At 26.2% G+C, this 16,112-nt stretch overlaps 2 protein-coding genes across 3 annotated transcripts in view; one reads left to right on the top strand and one right to left on the bottom strand.

Annotated features, from left to right (window-relative positions):
• LOC111027282 (inositol polyphosphate 5-phosphatase OCRL-1) lies at positions 1–6,106 on the top strand. Its single transcript, XM_022305599.1, has 18 exons — positions 1–388; positions 485–690; positions 766–949; positions 1,112–1,243; positions 1,310–1,443; positions 1,508–1,632; positions 1,688–1,858; positions 2,448–2,610; positions 2,666–2,844; positions 2,963–3,184; positions 3,258–3,393; positions 3,453–3,729; positions 3,798–3,935; positions 3,994–4,091; positions 4,200–4,380; positions 4,449–4,576; positions 4,651–4,762; positions 5,023–6,106. Exons 2-18 carry the CDS (start codon positions 631–633, stop codon positions 5,178–5,180), a joined length of 2,598 nt encoding a protein of 865 aa, XP_022161291.1. The 5' UTR covers positions 1–388; positions 485–630; the 3' UTR covers positions 5,181–6,106.
• Positions 6,107–7,655: 1,549 nt separating this feature from the next.
• The window catches only part of LOC111027280 (lysosome membrane protein 2-like), a 29,998-nt gene continuing 21,541 nt past the window's right edge, over positions 7,656–16,112 (bottom strand). Inside the window, exons 2-10 of one of the 2 annotated variants that reach the window (XM_022305597.1) lie at positions 10,938–11,035; positions 10,713–10,876; positions 9,818–9,959; positions 9,057–9,266; positions 8,674–8,922; positions 8,453–8,591; positions 8,239–8,357; positions 8,031–8,159; positions 7,656–7,952 (exon numbers count right to left, since the gene is read on the bottom strand). In XM_022305597.1, the coding sequence (XP_022161289.1) occupies positions 7,728–7,952; positions 8,031–8,159; positions 8,239–8,357; positions 8,453–8,591; positions 8,674–8,922; positions 9,057–9,266; positions 9,818–9,959; positions 10,713–10,876; positions 10,938–11,035 (1,475 nt within the window). In that variant the 3' untranslated portion in view covers positions 7,656–7,727. The remainder of the gene's footprint in view (positions 7,953–8,030; positions 8,160–8,238; positions 8,358–8,452; positions 8,592–8,673; positions 8,923–9,056; positions 9,267–9,817; positions 9,960–10,712; positions 10,877–10,937; positions 11,036–16,112) is intronic. The other variant, XM_022305596.1, reaches the window with a different exon arrangement.

The raw sequence follows: 16,112 nt of genomic DNA, 5'->3' as shown, positions 1-16,112 counted from the left end.
TTCAATAATATAATAGTAGTTTACGTCTTGTCCATAAATGATACCAATATACAGTTTTGTCAATCTTGGTATCAACGTTCAAAGTTTTAGTCATCTAATAAGTATTAACTATTAAGTAATAACTAATAACTAAAAGTTAAATTGTTTTATTATGTATAATATGAGTCTGTGAGTCACGAATCGTCTTAAGACGACACGGACAATAGTGACTTGTGACGCGTCTTTGTAGACATTCGACTATTTGGTCTATTCCATTCTTAGATCATATACAATATAATCTAAGATTCCAGTATTTGTGACTTTAATGCTCCCTATGAATTATGTTATCACGACTTATATACTGATACGTAAAATAATAATAATAAAGTATTCATTTGTGTTTTAATTAGTGAGTGCACCACCAATATTAATAATAAATAATGATATAAGTGTATATTAATAATTGCTAACTGTTATTACTATTGTTGCTGTGTACATATTTCAGTAATAACTTTTGAAGGAGGTGCGAGCTGTTTCATTTTAAATATTACAATTTTTCTCTTGGGAATATTTTAATTGTCCGTGGTGGCTTTTTTAACGGACAGTCGAGTACGGGCTAAGCTCTTATACCTGTGGATTGTATTTAATTCTATGATGGAGCTATCCGCTATTATGAAGGATAAATTGAATGCTGGTGACAATGTTGTAGCGGTAATTAGTAGTTACTTATTAAGCTTATACTTATGTATCAATCATATTTTAATAACAAATGTCTCCATTACTTAGCTCCATGAAGGTGTACTGTTGCAAGGCTGGTCACCCAAGGCTCACCGATTATTAGCCTTGGTCGAACGTAATCTATCATTTGGTTTGTTTATATTTACGACATCCAGAAATCCACCACAAGCATTTACAGACCTCACAATCAACTTTGTTGTGCCCATTGATAATGATTTCAAATGTGATATAGGTAAACATTATTAATTTCCTATCTTAGAACATACCGCTTATGTAATATTTAGGTTAAATCTTTTTCAAATATTATTATTAATAAGTACCCAAATACTAATTACTTGTAAAATAGATAATTATTTTAAAATATTAATATTAATTATAACTAAATTATGTTTAGATTCATTGTCAGCAGAATCTAACTCTGATATATATATTAATTTATCAGCACGGAATTTTAAATTATTAATGGGAATGGATTCAGGTCATGAAACCAATCATTTTTTCAATGAATTATCTAGATCAATGGACCGTTAGTATTTAACTCTTATTTAACTCTGAATAGTAATATTTCATAATTTATTCTATTTTTTTACAGTATATTTAAAAAATCAACAGACACTGGATTTTCAATGGTTAAAAAAATATAATATAAACGATATTGACTTAGAATTAGGTTTGATGATGAATATCAATGGTGATAATACATCTAATAGTATAATAACAGCTAATGTAATAATATTTTATATTGATAAAAAGTATTATTTGTAATTTAATTATGTATTAAACTTATAAGATGGCTGTACCTGAAAATGATGTATCATTTCCAACTGGAACACATACACTAAGTTCTCGAGAAAGTGTTATACAACGACAAATGATTTTGAGTGAAGAACAATATACTAATGCACAACATTTCCGGTCATTATTTTTTTACATATTAATTAGCTTTATATTTATATTTATTTTTTTTTAGTATTTATATTGGTACTTGGAATGTTAATGGCCAACCAACCATGTCTTCCCTGAATGATTGGCTGACTTGTGATTCTGAACCTCCTGATATTTATGCCATTGGTTTTCAAGAACTTGACCTAAGTAAAGAAGCATTTCTTTTTAATGATTCTCCACGAGAAGAAGAATGGTTGTAAGTAATTTATAATATTGAATATTTACGATTATAATCAGACTTAACTACTTGTACTTGTAGCATATCAAAACTTAAAATCATTTTATCAATCTTACTGAATGAAACACTTGATCATTATTTGTAGTTAATTGAATAGTCAATTAGTCAAACACTGTTGTCAGAGTATGTAAACTTTCTGTGTTTAAAGACACGTAAATTCAAATTAAGCATTAAATAACCAATGAATTTAGAGTTAAAGCTTTGAGTTTATAATTTAATTTAATACCAGTTTGTGTTTTGCCTATTAGTCATTTTGTAAGTTAATATTGTTTAAGAGACATTTAAAAAAGTTAAAAAAGTACACGTTTTGCCATATTTTAGGAAGAATTATACAAGTATTGTTTATATTACTCACGAGTCATGACAAATAATGAACTGTATTTAATAATTTGTATCTATAATAGTTAGTGTACATTTTTTTTTTAATTTTTAGGAGAAAATTATTAAATCATAGTATTTTAAGAATTAATTTTTAGTATGAAACATTTTGAGTTAATGATATTTTTAAAGAATAAAAATAATTGAACTAATTTGTATTATTAATTAGACAAGCCGTAACAAAAAGTCTTAATTCCAAGGGAAATTATAAAAAAGTATCATTAGTTCGATTGGTGGGAATGATGCTTATAGTGTTTGTTAAAAATAAACACATGGACCATGTTAAAAATGTTGCTACTGATACTGTTGGTACTGGAATTATGGGCAAATTGGTAAATTGTTATTTAAATATTTTGTAACCATCATAGTTATTAAACTTAATTTTAGGGAAATAAAGGTGGAGTTGCCGTTCGCATGGATTTCCATAACACTTCTTTATGTTTTGTAAATACACATTTAGCAGCCCATGTTGAAGAATATGAAAGACGAAATCAAGATTATCAAAATATATGTTCAAGAATGGTATTTTCGAATTTTACACCTCCAAAAACTGTTAAGGATCATAAGTGAGTAGTATATAAAAAAAATTACGAATCAACAGTTATTTTAAAAGTATAACAATTAGACTGATTGCATCAAAATATATTAAAATGTAATAATTTACTTTATATGTCTTTATTTTAGTCAAGTTTATTGGTTTGGTGACCTCAATTATAGGATAACCGAAATGGATCCATTATCCGTAAAAGATTTAGTACGCAAAAATAATTTTAAAAATGTATTAGAAGCAGATCAACTAAAACAACAACATCGGGCTGGAAATGTCTTTAAAGGTTATAAGGAGGGTTTAATTAATTTCCTTCCTACCTATAAATATGATCCAGGCACCAATGACTGGGACAGCAGGTATGTTTTTATTTGTTATGTTTAAAATGAAAATTATATTATAATATACATTAATTTGTGAATATTTGATTAGTGAGAAGAATCGTGCCCCTGCATGGTGTGACCGAATATTGTGGCGAGGAAATTCAATTAAACAACTTGCTTACAGAAGTCATCCAAATTTGTTGATCAGTGATCACAAACCAGTCAGCGCGTTATTTGAATCTGAAGTAAGTATCTATTTAATTTTTGTATTTTTAAAATTAAACTTGATTTAATTTTAAAACAGGTAAGAGTTGTTGATATGACCAAGTACAGAAAAATTCATGAACATATAATGAAAAAATTAGACAAAGCAGAAAATGAATATTTACCTCAAGTTATGGTTGATAACACTGAAATAATTTTCCACAAGGTGAAGTTTATGGAACCTCAACTAAAAGAACTTACAGTTGCTAATACTGGTCAAGTTCCTGTACAGTTTGAATTTATAAAAAAATTGGATGATTCTACGTATTGTAAAGAATGGCTACGAATTGAGCCTTTCATGAGTTTTATTGACCCTGGTAAATTATTAAATTACCTATTTAATAACTGAAAACAATAAATGAACATTATAATAATATTTTCTTAGGTGAAAAATGTGATATTACTTTAGAAGTTTTAATTGATAAAAGATCAGCATATAAAATGATCAGTGGCCAAGACAAGTTGTATGATATTTTAGTATTACATTTAGATGGTGGTAAAGACATCTTTATAACTGTCACAGGTATATAACTTAAGAAACAATAATGGTTTACTCATTAATTTATACCATATTTTTTTAGGTAACTACGAGCGAAGTTGTTTTGGTTGTTCATTAGAAACACTTTGTTATTTGAAAGTTCCTATTAAAAATATACCATTTGGAAAACTTATGGAACTGGTAAGTAATTATTAGTATTTTATATTTATCTACAATCAATGTAATCAATGTAATATTCTGAATTTAATGTTATTTTCATGGTGATCATTGATAATTTATATTTTTCAGGAAAACAATAAAAGCAATATGACTTCAGATCCTTACCCAGTACCAAAAGAAGTATGGTACCTTGTGGATCATTTATACAGGCATGGTCTTAAACAAGAACATTTATTTGAACAATCTGGTCTCAGATCTGAATTTGTCCAGATTCGAAATTGGTTAGATAATGGAACACCAGATGCTTTACGTATGGTTTGATTTAATTACTTTCAAAAAAAATTTACTCTGTCTATTATTTTTTAAATTTTATTTCAGCCGGTAGTGTACATTCTGTAGCTGAAGCTCTATTAATACTGTTAGACAGTACATCAGAACCCATAATACCATATAATTTGCATGCGACTTGTTTATCTGCAGTGTCTTATTACAGTCAATGTAAACAAGTCAGTATTACTTAATTATTAAATTGTAATTTATTTTCATTTTTAAATTTACATTCTATTATTGAATTATTCAGATTATTTCTCAACTACCAGAGAGAAGTAAAAATGTATTTTTATACCTTTGTGCGTTTCTTCAAGAATTATTGAATCATGTCAATGATAACAAATTAGATGTTAAAACTATCGGTTAGTTAGTTTTATACTATTTTTTAATTTAGCTGCACAGTTCTTTAAATCCCTACACCGTCCTGCTACTATAGTACTGTCTAGTGTTTTCTTATTTTACTTGATTATTGTTTCAATTTTCCTCAAAACTTATCCAAACCAATTAATTGGATCCTGTCCTTTTATTTCACATAAATACGTTACCATTGGTAACTTACCAATACTATTTAATTTACTCGTACATTTTCAAATATTTAAACCTGATGTTATACTGATTCTAGCATCTGTTTTTGGTGAAATATTTATCCGAGATCCTCCTCGATCCCGTTCAGATAAATCTGGCCATACTAGAACTTCAATGTCAAGGAAGAAGACCAATTTTGTATACCATTTTCTAGTCAACGATCAAAGTGATTTAATAATCAATACATCTTTTTAGATGTTATATAATATGATCATGTCCTGTAGTTATTAATGGAATATTTTAACTTACACATTTTAATCATCACAAATTGCTTTTAATTTAAACAATTTTGTAATAAATTGACCCTTTTAAATTAAATAAAGCTTAAAATGAATATGATCTTAAAAACAAGTGCTTGATTCAAAAAATATGTATAGTGTAAATTATTTATTATTTATTTAAATTATTTATTCAACTAATATCTTAAAACTTATAAGGTTGAAATGTATGTTTATTATTGTCATTCATAAATGATGTAGCCTGTTTATTTATTTAGACAAAATCATATTCTTCAATACACTTAAACCTTATTATCATTATTATTATTTTCAATCAATTAATATTTTAAAATGGTAACAGTAATAAATTAATTTTAGTTACTAGATCTTTTGGTTTAAATAATATAATTTTAACAATATAACTTGTCTAACATTCAGAGCTGAAAAAATTGTAGGTTGAGACCTGGGTTTCTCTTTGGGAAGATGGGGCACCATTTAAACAATGATTTTAATTACATAGCTTTCATGTAGCAATATTGTCTATTGAAAATAATTTAGCTCACAAAATTTATTGTACTGGCCCTAAAAACATTCCCATTTTTAAATACTCTTATATAATCACTTTTATTATGTGCAATATTAAGCAGGTTTATATTTACTATATATTAATAGATTATATTTAAATGTGTTCTCATTATATTTATTTATTTATTATATTCATATTGTTTAATATTATATGTGTGAAGTAGCAGGGTTACTCTACACATTTGTGGTACAAACTATTCCGCTAATCTAAACTTTGAATGCTTGTAAATTAAAAATAAATATTCGTACAATATTTTAATCACAAGAAATTGAGTGATAAAAAAGACCATAGAACTTGTTCTCCATTGTTTTTATATACACATTGTATACTACATAGCCAGTCATGCCGTTTTTAATCATTTTAAATTAGATATTATTTTATTTTTTTGCTTTTGCTATTTATGTACTTAATGAAATAATTGTATTTTTAGTTTATAGTTTTACTCTGTGATAATTATATGATGTACCTATCTGTTTAATTTATTTTAGATGATTTTTGTTTAAAATAAATATATATATCTATTTATTTATCAAATATAATCATGTTTATTTAAATTTGTCTGTTAGTATTTTTCCAATTTCCCTTTTCAACATTTTTGAAGTAGACAAATACATTTTTTTACTATAGGTTCATTTATAGTTACAGAACCCTGTGATTTGTGCTTATGGACTGATATAGGTATAAAAAATATAACAAAATTAATATTTTGTTTCAAAAAGTATGATTTCAAATTTACTCACCAATTAGGTACTTGGAAACTTGCAGAGTATTAAAAAACTTTATAATTTTTTTTAAATATTTTTTATTAGTAAGGTGGTAGTGTGAAACTATGATAACTACAATGATGGTATGAAGTTTAAAATAACATGAAATATGGCATAAAGACAATGAGCAAAGATATTAGCACACACATAATTGTAAGGCCTATGGCTAACACACACCATGTATAAGCCAGTCACTGTGTACCTTAGACCTCAACACACACCATGAATACTGGATTCAGTAGGACTACAATACTGTCACATACCTAGTAAAATATAACATTTTACGATACCACTTAACCAATAACTGGTTCATTAATTGGATCAATAAGCAATACTCAGATTTAAAAATAATAGTGACCTAAAAAACGGGCTTGTTATCAATTTATAACTTACCAAGATCTTTTTTATTATTATTCAATTAATTCAACTAATGGGTCATTCATTAGTATTCATTATAACTAATATATATATTATTATATATGGTTCATTCTTATAATGTGATTATAGTGGGGGAAGAGATTTTTCCAGACACATAGTATACAAAACAAAGTACAAGGTGGAAAAATAAAAACATTTTGGAAATACTCAATTTTGTGCGTTGGGGCTGCGGAAAAGTTATTACTACCATTCCCCAACTTCCACCTCCTCAAGAATGCTAATATTTTCAAAATTCAATTCATACAAAATATATAACTGTTGGTTCTAAACTCAAAGACATTCGCAGAAATTTGGTACCTACTAAAAAAAATATTAAAACGATACAATGTTTAAGGGATAAGGGTGGAGATATATAAGGGTTTAAATATTGAGCTTACCGAAAAATGGCTACCACCTGTAATTGTAAATATACACTCGCACTAAATATTATCTTCTTTTCAATATTATTTTATTGATTTTAAAAATAATGGATAGTTTTCTAATATACATATTGGAACATAAAATATAATTAAAAATAAAAATATAATTTAATTATAATGTATAAAAATTCTATCAATAGTAATTTGACAAAAAATGAGCATTAGGTACTGTGTGTACAGTAAATTTGTTGTACATTTCACTAAAAAAAAATTGAAAGTATGATAGATAAATATATACAATTAAATAATAAAAATACATATACTTTAAAAAAATATTGATTTACATTAAAATAAACAACAAAAGGTAAGTAATCGATTTAACAAATAGGAATTTTTTCAGTATGCCTATCTTTTAGTTGTATTTCATTAGAAATTATCACAATATTGTTGCTTAAACGTCTGTTTAACATGCGCATAAGACAAAAAGACGTGCCTAACAATCCAACTAAACTCAAACACATCAGGAACGTCTGAAGCCAGTGAACAGTAAATGTCAAATGGAACAATAACATGCTCAGCTTTGGCGACACATCACCAGTTTTCTGTAAAAACGTTATTTTTAGCGATACACATAAGCATAGCATATTCATTATTCATCGTCATGGAGTAAAAAAACTCACGATTTCCAACCAGGTGAATGGCAGTATGGTATTATCTGGTATCTTCGACAGTGAACCGTAACCGTGTGGGTTACGCACTTGGATGTTGAGCTGTATTCTCATTTGTGTTTCCATCGTTATTCCGAGGATCTAGAAAAAAATCATTCATACTGTTATAAAAAAAAGTAAGTGTTTGAATATTTTTCAAAAATTTTATCGCGCTTTTTACCGGATCTATAAGCCACAGAAATTCGTGTTTTTTTGGATCAGGATTGAGACCTTCGACTGCGTCCAATAGTGAAGGATCTGAGTGTAGGAAATGAGCACGTGATACAACCACCGGTGAACCTGAGAAACAAAAATTAACAATATATTTTATAAATTATATTAAATTTGTTCAACTTAATAAATCATAATATCGACTTTTTCGATGGAAATCTTACGAGTAGAACATTTGCCCATATCGAATATACCATCAGGCATACAAGGTTTACTAGTGCAATAACAACTGTTTTCAGGAACAGAGTTATTGAACGAATCTATGGCCAGAGAATATCTATGCCCAATCACACCATTTTTTATCTTAAATGAAAGAAAAAATTATTATTAAAACTCAGTTTTTAGCCTTCTCGTTCACTTTTTTACAGGTAGGTACTAAATTTACTTTTTCTTTAGAACGGAAAGTCATTGGCAACTTCCTACAAGAATCCTTATGAAATAGCTGTATAGTTTCTCCCTGTTGAACTTTAAGTCTCGGAAAGAACATGCCATCACTTCCACCAACTGAATTACACTCATCTGTACTCCACGGGTGTAACATTGATTTTCCATTCAGTTGTATCACTTGACCCATTTGATTCAGATTATCGAGGCCATTAATTACAGTCAAACGATCTGGATTAACTCCAATTCTCTGAAAAAAAATCGTTTTACTAATATTATAATTATGAATTATAGGTAAACTCGTATACTTAAAAAGTAAACTGCAGTCTGTAACAGAGCTCCTACGAATTGGCTACTTAAAATTTAATCATATATTTTATTTACCTTAATAAGTAAACCAAATTTTTCAAATGGAATTGGTTTATTGGCCAACTTAGCCATTGCGGCTAATGTCCTTATCACACCGTCTTGGTAACCGAAACAAAAATCATAGACACTAACAGTGACAAACGGGAAATTGGACACATGATTTAAAAATGATGTCATGGCATTCCTTATGATAAAATTCTCATCTATAGTCAAAGCTATAGCACTCTAAAAACAATAAATAAATTATAATAATATTTTCAATAAATATTAATTAATTTGACAATACATTTTAACATATGTCATGGTTGATATTTCATACCTACCTACAGTAAGAATAAAATACGATTATATTATATAAATTATGTATAGGTACTCGTACAGTCGTATATCAACTATAATTTATTGATAATTGATCGATGTTTTTTTAATATTTGGTAAGATACTAGGTACTTTCGTATAATTTATAGGTTAATACACAATATTCTTAAAGATAAACCGAACATTGAAATTTAATTTTTTCAATTATTATTTATTTGCGATGCCCCGACACGTTCTATAATCTATATATAATAGGCACTGTTAGTAGATACTAGATCCCTACCAATCCAATTATAGGTAGGTCATGAGTACCTACAACTAAAAATAGTTACATAAATCTCAATACGGCCATAAGATAGATATAATTAATTATATTATAATATTTGTTACGAGTGTTATGACTATAAATTTGTTGTAAAGTTGTTACTAAAATAAACTATTATTTGAAGATGGCTCACTATATATGGAATGTCTGGTACTGTAATCATATCATTATCTGTTCCATTGGATACATCATAAGCATATTCTTGAACTTTCATCTCATTGAATGTCTGAGAACCATTTTTATGATCAGTTATGTTTACCCTGTATAAAGTTTCCCTAAAAAAATTAATTTGGATTAAATTTTAGTTTTACAATAAAATTGTACGAACATTTCCGGTGTTGGTGAGTTGCGGCCCGTGCTTATGAGAAGTACGTACGAATTGCAGCCACACAATAATGTGTACCCATATTACATTTATATACATAGTGGGTGCTATACATAGTATATAAACTTCACGATATAAATTTACTAAACTAATTATTAATATTAAGTAGTTTCTAATATTGTCTTATATTAATATTATTTCGCGTTTTCAGAATATAATATATCATATGAGAATAATGTTTAAAAAAATAAAAAGTTCCTGTTCGTATATTGTTTTGCGTTTTTAGAATATAATATGTATTATGTCATATGATAATAATGTTAAAAAAAGTGTTTTTATTTAATAATATTGTTATTCACTTATACCTAACCAAACCTAATCCAACTATTGTTATGGCAAAAACTTTCAACTCGATGATTTAACTAAATCAAAATTCCCTATTTCTTTTAGCTCGTGCTTTGTCATTTGTTCTCTAATGAAAGTTGCTTTTTCACACATTTTCTTTGATCTTACTTCTGAATTTTATGTATGCCCATCATACGTATCGAATATTTCGTTTATAGCGTTATTCGTTAGCATATACATCACCAGAACTGCCAGGCTCATAGGTAATAAGTATATCTAGGTACATAGGTAATGATAACTACCTGGGTCGCAACTCACCCACAGCCAAAATTCTAAAATAAAATTGAAAAATATTTACCTATAACAATAAGGTCCAACTTCTTGGACTTTGAGCTTCTCATGCATACCATTCATATATTCGTTAACATTAGTATAATTAAATACATATACACACATTAACGGTCTCACTGGTGGTTCTTTCCACGAATCATACAACAAACTACCGTTTTGAATTGTCAGTCTCTATAAAATAAAAACAATTTTAGATTTTACTATAGGTAAATTGCTTATTTTGAATAAGTACCTTGTATAATTCGTTTGTATATAAATCTGTGAACCATATGAATATGGTGAGGAATAAACTTAATACAAATCCAAGTATAAATAATAATGTACAGGAATCTACAAATAAATAAAAATCAAAAAGCACAATATTAGTAAAATGAATTTGATATTTTATTTATACACTTTTACACATATTCATAGGAATAATAATAATAGTCAAATAATTAATTAGATTATTTAGGTGGAACATAATTATTACATTCCAAATGTTCCTTGTGAAATGCACTAGGCATAGTCGTGATCGAGGCTGGGGGGATTCCCCCCCAAATTTTTTAGTTTTACATTATGTGGTAGTAAAATAACTATATATTAATATATTAAAAACTAAAATATAAAACATTGTACCTAATACTAAATGGACTAAGCTGATAGCAATGATACTCGGTGGGTTGAAAACCACAACGGAATTCAAAGATTATAATAAAATTAGAATACATTTTTTTAGCTTAAAAAATAAATTATTAACAAATATTAACATATAAATTTACATTTTATTTAAAATATGACATATGTTACTTCTAGATTCTGAATTAAGCAATTGGTTTTAAAATGATGTGTGTTTAATATCGCTTTTAAGAACAAAAAAAAACTTATTTCACAACGTTGAAGGTGATTTCAAGTAGCAAAATGAATTCAGCTATAGTATCTATACTTTGAGGGAACGAAATTCCCAGTATTTTTCAAAATAATTGAAAAAACAAAAATATGGAAAAACCGGAATACTAAAAATATATACGAAAGACTAGTAAGTAATAACTATTGACAAAATCGATTTTGTTTATTTATTGGTATCTAATTCATAAACGATTTAGCCGTAGATACATGACATACATTTTACATTGCCAAAAGACAAAACTTTTGGAGATTAGAATACTAGATGTTATATAAGTACCTATTAAAAATATTATGTTAGGTACCCTTTTTCTGTTGATGTATTGACTCTTTATGAGACATGACTCATGCGTCATGCAGTGGCGTCTAACTATTGGGATAATTTGGGGATATATCATCTCCCAGATCTTTTTTTTTTAAATAACTGTGATTACATTTTTGTGAGCACTTGGCTGTAAAATATTTTAAGGTTTAATAATTAAAATGAATGAACAATGCTTCACTATTTTTACAATTAAAGTAAAAACTGATACAAACTTACAAATTACGACTTCTGATATAATTTTTAACCTCCTAAAATTTATACCTTCTTAGAACAAAAACAGTATTAATTAAAACTGTTCATTTTGTTTAAAATTAATATTTTTGTAAATTACGCAATAATAAGGCCTAGGAATTGAATGCCCTAAGAATTCTGAATAATGCACTAACATTTATTTTGTATTTTTATAATTTCTTTATAAATTCTAATGTAAATTTGGTATACCAAAATGATAATATGCATTTTAAAGGATAATAAAAAAGTTGTACAGACAGAACTGATCGTTTTAGACTTCTTTGATCTGAAAAACAATTATTTCCATACGTTTTTCTTTAAAAACTTCATTTAATTTATAATAATAAATTAATATAATATTATGATTTATACAATTTAACGAACAAGGGGGATATAGGGGCATAGCTCCCCCTATTAGGGTTATAAAAACTCACACCCCTGAACCAATTCATATAATTACACCACCGGACTCGTGACATATTATACAGGTGTACATTATTATACTAGGTACTAGGTAGTATATTTTACATTTAAATAGTGAGTATAGTACTAGGTCCCTAATGTAAAATAATCATTTTTTAATGTCGTTACATATTTAATTTTTTTGATTTCTTAATTTAAGTTATTTTATTAATAATTTTTATAGTTTAATCAAAATATGATAATAAGTTATGATTTATGACGCTCCAAAAATTATACTATTTATTATAGACATTGTAGTATTATTAGCATTGCATTATAATTTGTAAGTGCTTAGTATTTACTATTTACCTACAATTAAGTATTATTACTCATTAGTCATTAGTCACAGGAATTACGTATTAGATATTATTAGGTATATAATGTTTTAGTAAAGTTTAGCTGTCCTAGCTAGATAAATGAGAATTCCATAACATTTCATTATTTCAAGTTGTATCCGATAAACTTTGATTAGATAAATATGGCAATGAACAAATAAATAAACACAATTTAAAAATAATATTTAATCAAATAAGGAAAAAAATTGTTTAAAAAAAAATGATAAATATTATTATAGCCATTGATTTAATTAAAACTGAATGCAACTATGAAAAATAACCGCCATCAATAAAAGTGCTAGTAACTATTAAGTACTTTACAAAAGTTTTTTTTAATAATTAAAAAATGAAAGGCAACTTATACATAATGCACTATTTATATGAATTGTGGTCCATTTTCGATAAGGAGAAGTACAACATGCGCCTTGTTAATTTAGGAAATTAAGGTGTTAATTCGTATTATGTCTAATATACATTTGTTCCATCAAAATTCCATTTAACTAAATTAATAGCTATTTTTCAAACTAGGTACTTAAATTATATGAACTATAGGGAACACATACTAATGAACCTTCTTATTATTCTTTTATTATTGAATAATAAATATAATAGGTGAAAATAATAGTCGAATAAAATAATTTTAAGACAAGTAATCGTTTTATGGCATTTTCCTAATTGTATTTGTTATTGAATATATTGTTTACAGTTTAAACTCGACAATACATTATATTTATTACCTCTATAATTTTACCCTGAAATAATGAAATTCCTAGGTATACATATTTTTTAAGTGTTGAAAAATTTAATGTAATCGGATATTTAAACGAAAAATAAAGCTCATTTCTTCTATGGTTTTAGATATTTATTTAAATTTATAATTAATATATACTTAACAGATAATTAAAAGAAATATAATATTTGAAACTCTAGTAATCGAGTAATTAAATATTATATTTAAATTGTTTGAATAAAATATAGTCGTAATAATCAATTTTTTATTGGTAATTTACCATAAATATATTCAATAGGTGATAATCAAAAAAGGAAAAACATCACTTTGGTTTATCAATATAATTTTAGCAATTTATCATTACCTTCAAATGTTTTAGGATTATCTTATAATTTTCACCATTGAAATACAATCAAATATTTTATACACGTCATGTACCTGGACCTCTTAAATATTTAATCTATTGTCATATTGTCATAATTTGATATTGTGCGAAACTTTGATAAAATATCAGTATAATTAAAATAATAACTCTGCAAAACTTAAAAGTTAAAATACAGAATAACTGTAATTTGATTTTAATTTATCCCGCATTATAACCAAAGTTATATATTTAAAGTGCTATTTTAATTTTAGAAGAAAATTCTATTAAATTTATCAATAATTTTATGCTTAAAAATATATAAGTACTTTGATTGGAACTATAACTAAATTTTAATATATTTAAATAATCAATAATTATAAATCATCATTATAAAGTAATAGCTAAATGAGCACAAATATTTTCTACATAGTAAACAGCTACGGTAAGTAGAATATAATTATATACCTTTAAAAAAGTAATTTAACGAATACTTGTATGTTTTATAATTTTATTATGTATATAATATACGACCTACCTAGTATAAATTATCAATGCATATACAGATAAGCACCTAAATCAAGCAAAGTATGATGAATAACGTTTTTTAAATGGAAAACTATCGATTAGGGAAATCGCAACATTGAATGTAGGCAGTATCTATTGTAAAATATTAAAAACAGCACCAAAAAAGTTACTAAAACCCAATAATGTACAGTATTATATTATAGAGCTCTGATATTTAGCACCAAATTTGTATTCTATTTTGAACTTTTGTTATTGAAAATTAAAAATATAAATATGATACTCGGAGAAGATTATTCTTATAATTAGTTTAAAAATTAAATTTGTGATTTATATAGCAATTGCAATCTTTAAATACCTAATACAAATTTAACAAAACACTTATAATTTTTAATTAATCATTTAAAAAAATAAAAAAATGTTTAGGTTTCGCGAACTCCTAATTGACTAAATAAACACATGCCACAAGTTCCATTAATGGGTGGAATTCTTCACACAAGTAAAAAAAACACTTATTCAACACATCACTTTCGATTAGTGAACACTAATAAGAATAACTTGCAGGTTGTGAAATAAATTTATAGTTGAAGACGTGCATAAGCGGCTAATCCCTTAAACATTTCTTAAGTTTTTTTAACTTTATTCAGTATTATTATTTTAGGACTTCCATTCCCCCCTACCAAATCTCATATGTTATTTCTTCCTATATTTATAATGATATACAGTTAATATGTTAATAGTTTTCAATTATAATATTATAGTGATTGACTCATCCTCAGATTTACAAGTCACAACATATTATCTCTGTTTTCCCAAGCTTTTGTTTCTTTAAATTTTTAACTTAGAGCGTTATAAGTTTGATAAATATAAAAAAAATAAAATATAAATAATAATGATGATGTGAAAAATATTTTTAAAAGATCTTCATAATTAATGCTTAAAAGTTAAAATATTTATTTAAAAAACCTCTGGTTAACACATATAAAGTTGTTACCTTTAAAAAATGACAATAGGTCAATTCACTTTAATATTACAGTACCTATATTGCTATTGATTAAAAATAACTGAACGTAATCAAAAATTGCTTAATAATAATTTACTAGAGTTAAACACAGGTCAATATATAAAAAATAGTTTACCAAATGAATAGTTATGATTTATGAACAATTAATAACAATTAATTCGTAATGAAAAATTTACTGTAGTTTAATACACACCAGTCTATGAATATAGTTTTCCAAATTAATAATTTAATACAAAACATTTACATAATCCACGAACTATTCATTAATTTGATTTAATTTAGATTCTCGACACAATGTTTTTTATGACAAGCATATCTGCATATGATGATGTTGAAATCTATATTGAGACATTAATAAATATATATGTTAGAGACAAACGACAATAGAGCAATGTTCGGTTCTAATTCAAGGTTCTGAATTGTTATTTATATAACATTAAAACGTAATTATTATTATTGTATTAAAGCACAATTGAAAGTTAATACTATTATAGACTATAGTATAGGGTATATAATTATTAACTATGTA

The sequence above is a fragment of the Myzus persicae genome, unplaced genomic scaffold (genome assembly GCF_001856785.1).
Source record: "Myzus persicae strain clone G006 unplaced genomic scaffold, MPER_G0061.0, whole genome shotgun sequence".
Classification (NCBI taxonomy): Eukaryota; Metazoa; Arthropoda; class Insecta; order Hemiptera; family Aphididae; genus Myzus; species Myzus persicae.
This window is presented reverse-complemented; position numbering and strand designations above follow the sequence as displayed.

What these genes read in the sequence shown, in the direction of transcription:
- LOC111027282 (XM_022305599.1), top strand. Translation starts at nt 631, where the DNA reads ATGATGGAGCTATCCGCTATTATGAAGGATAAATTGAATGCTGGTGAC. An exon ending in ATAGTATAATAACAGCTAAT is followed by an intron (nt 1,444 to 1,507) that starts GTAATAATATTT and finishes TAAACTTATAAG; the next exon opens with ATGGCTGTACCTGAAAATGA. An exon ending in ACCAATGACTGGGACAGCAG is followed by an intron (nt 3,185 to 3,257) that starts GTATGTTTTTAT and finishes ATATTTGATTAG; the next exon opens with TGAGAAGAATCGTGCCCCTG.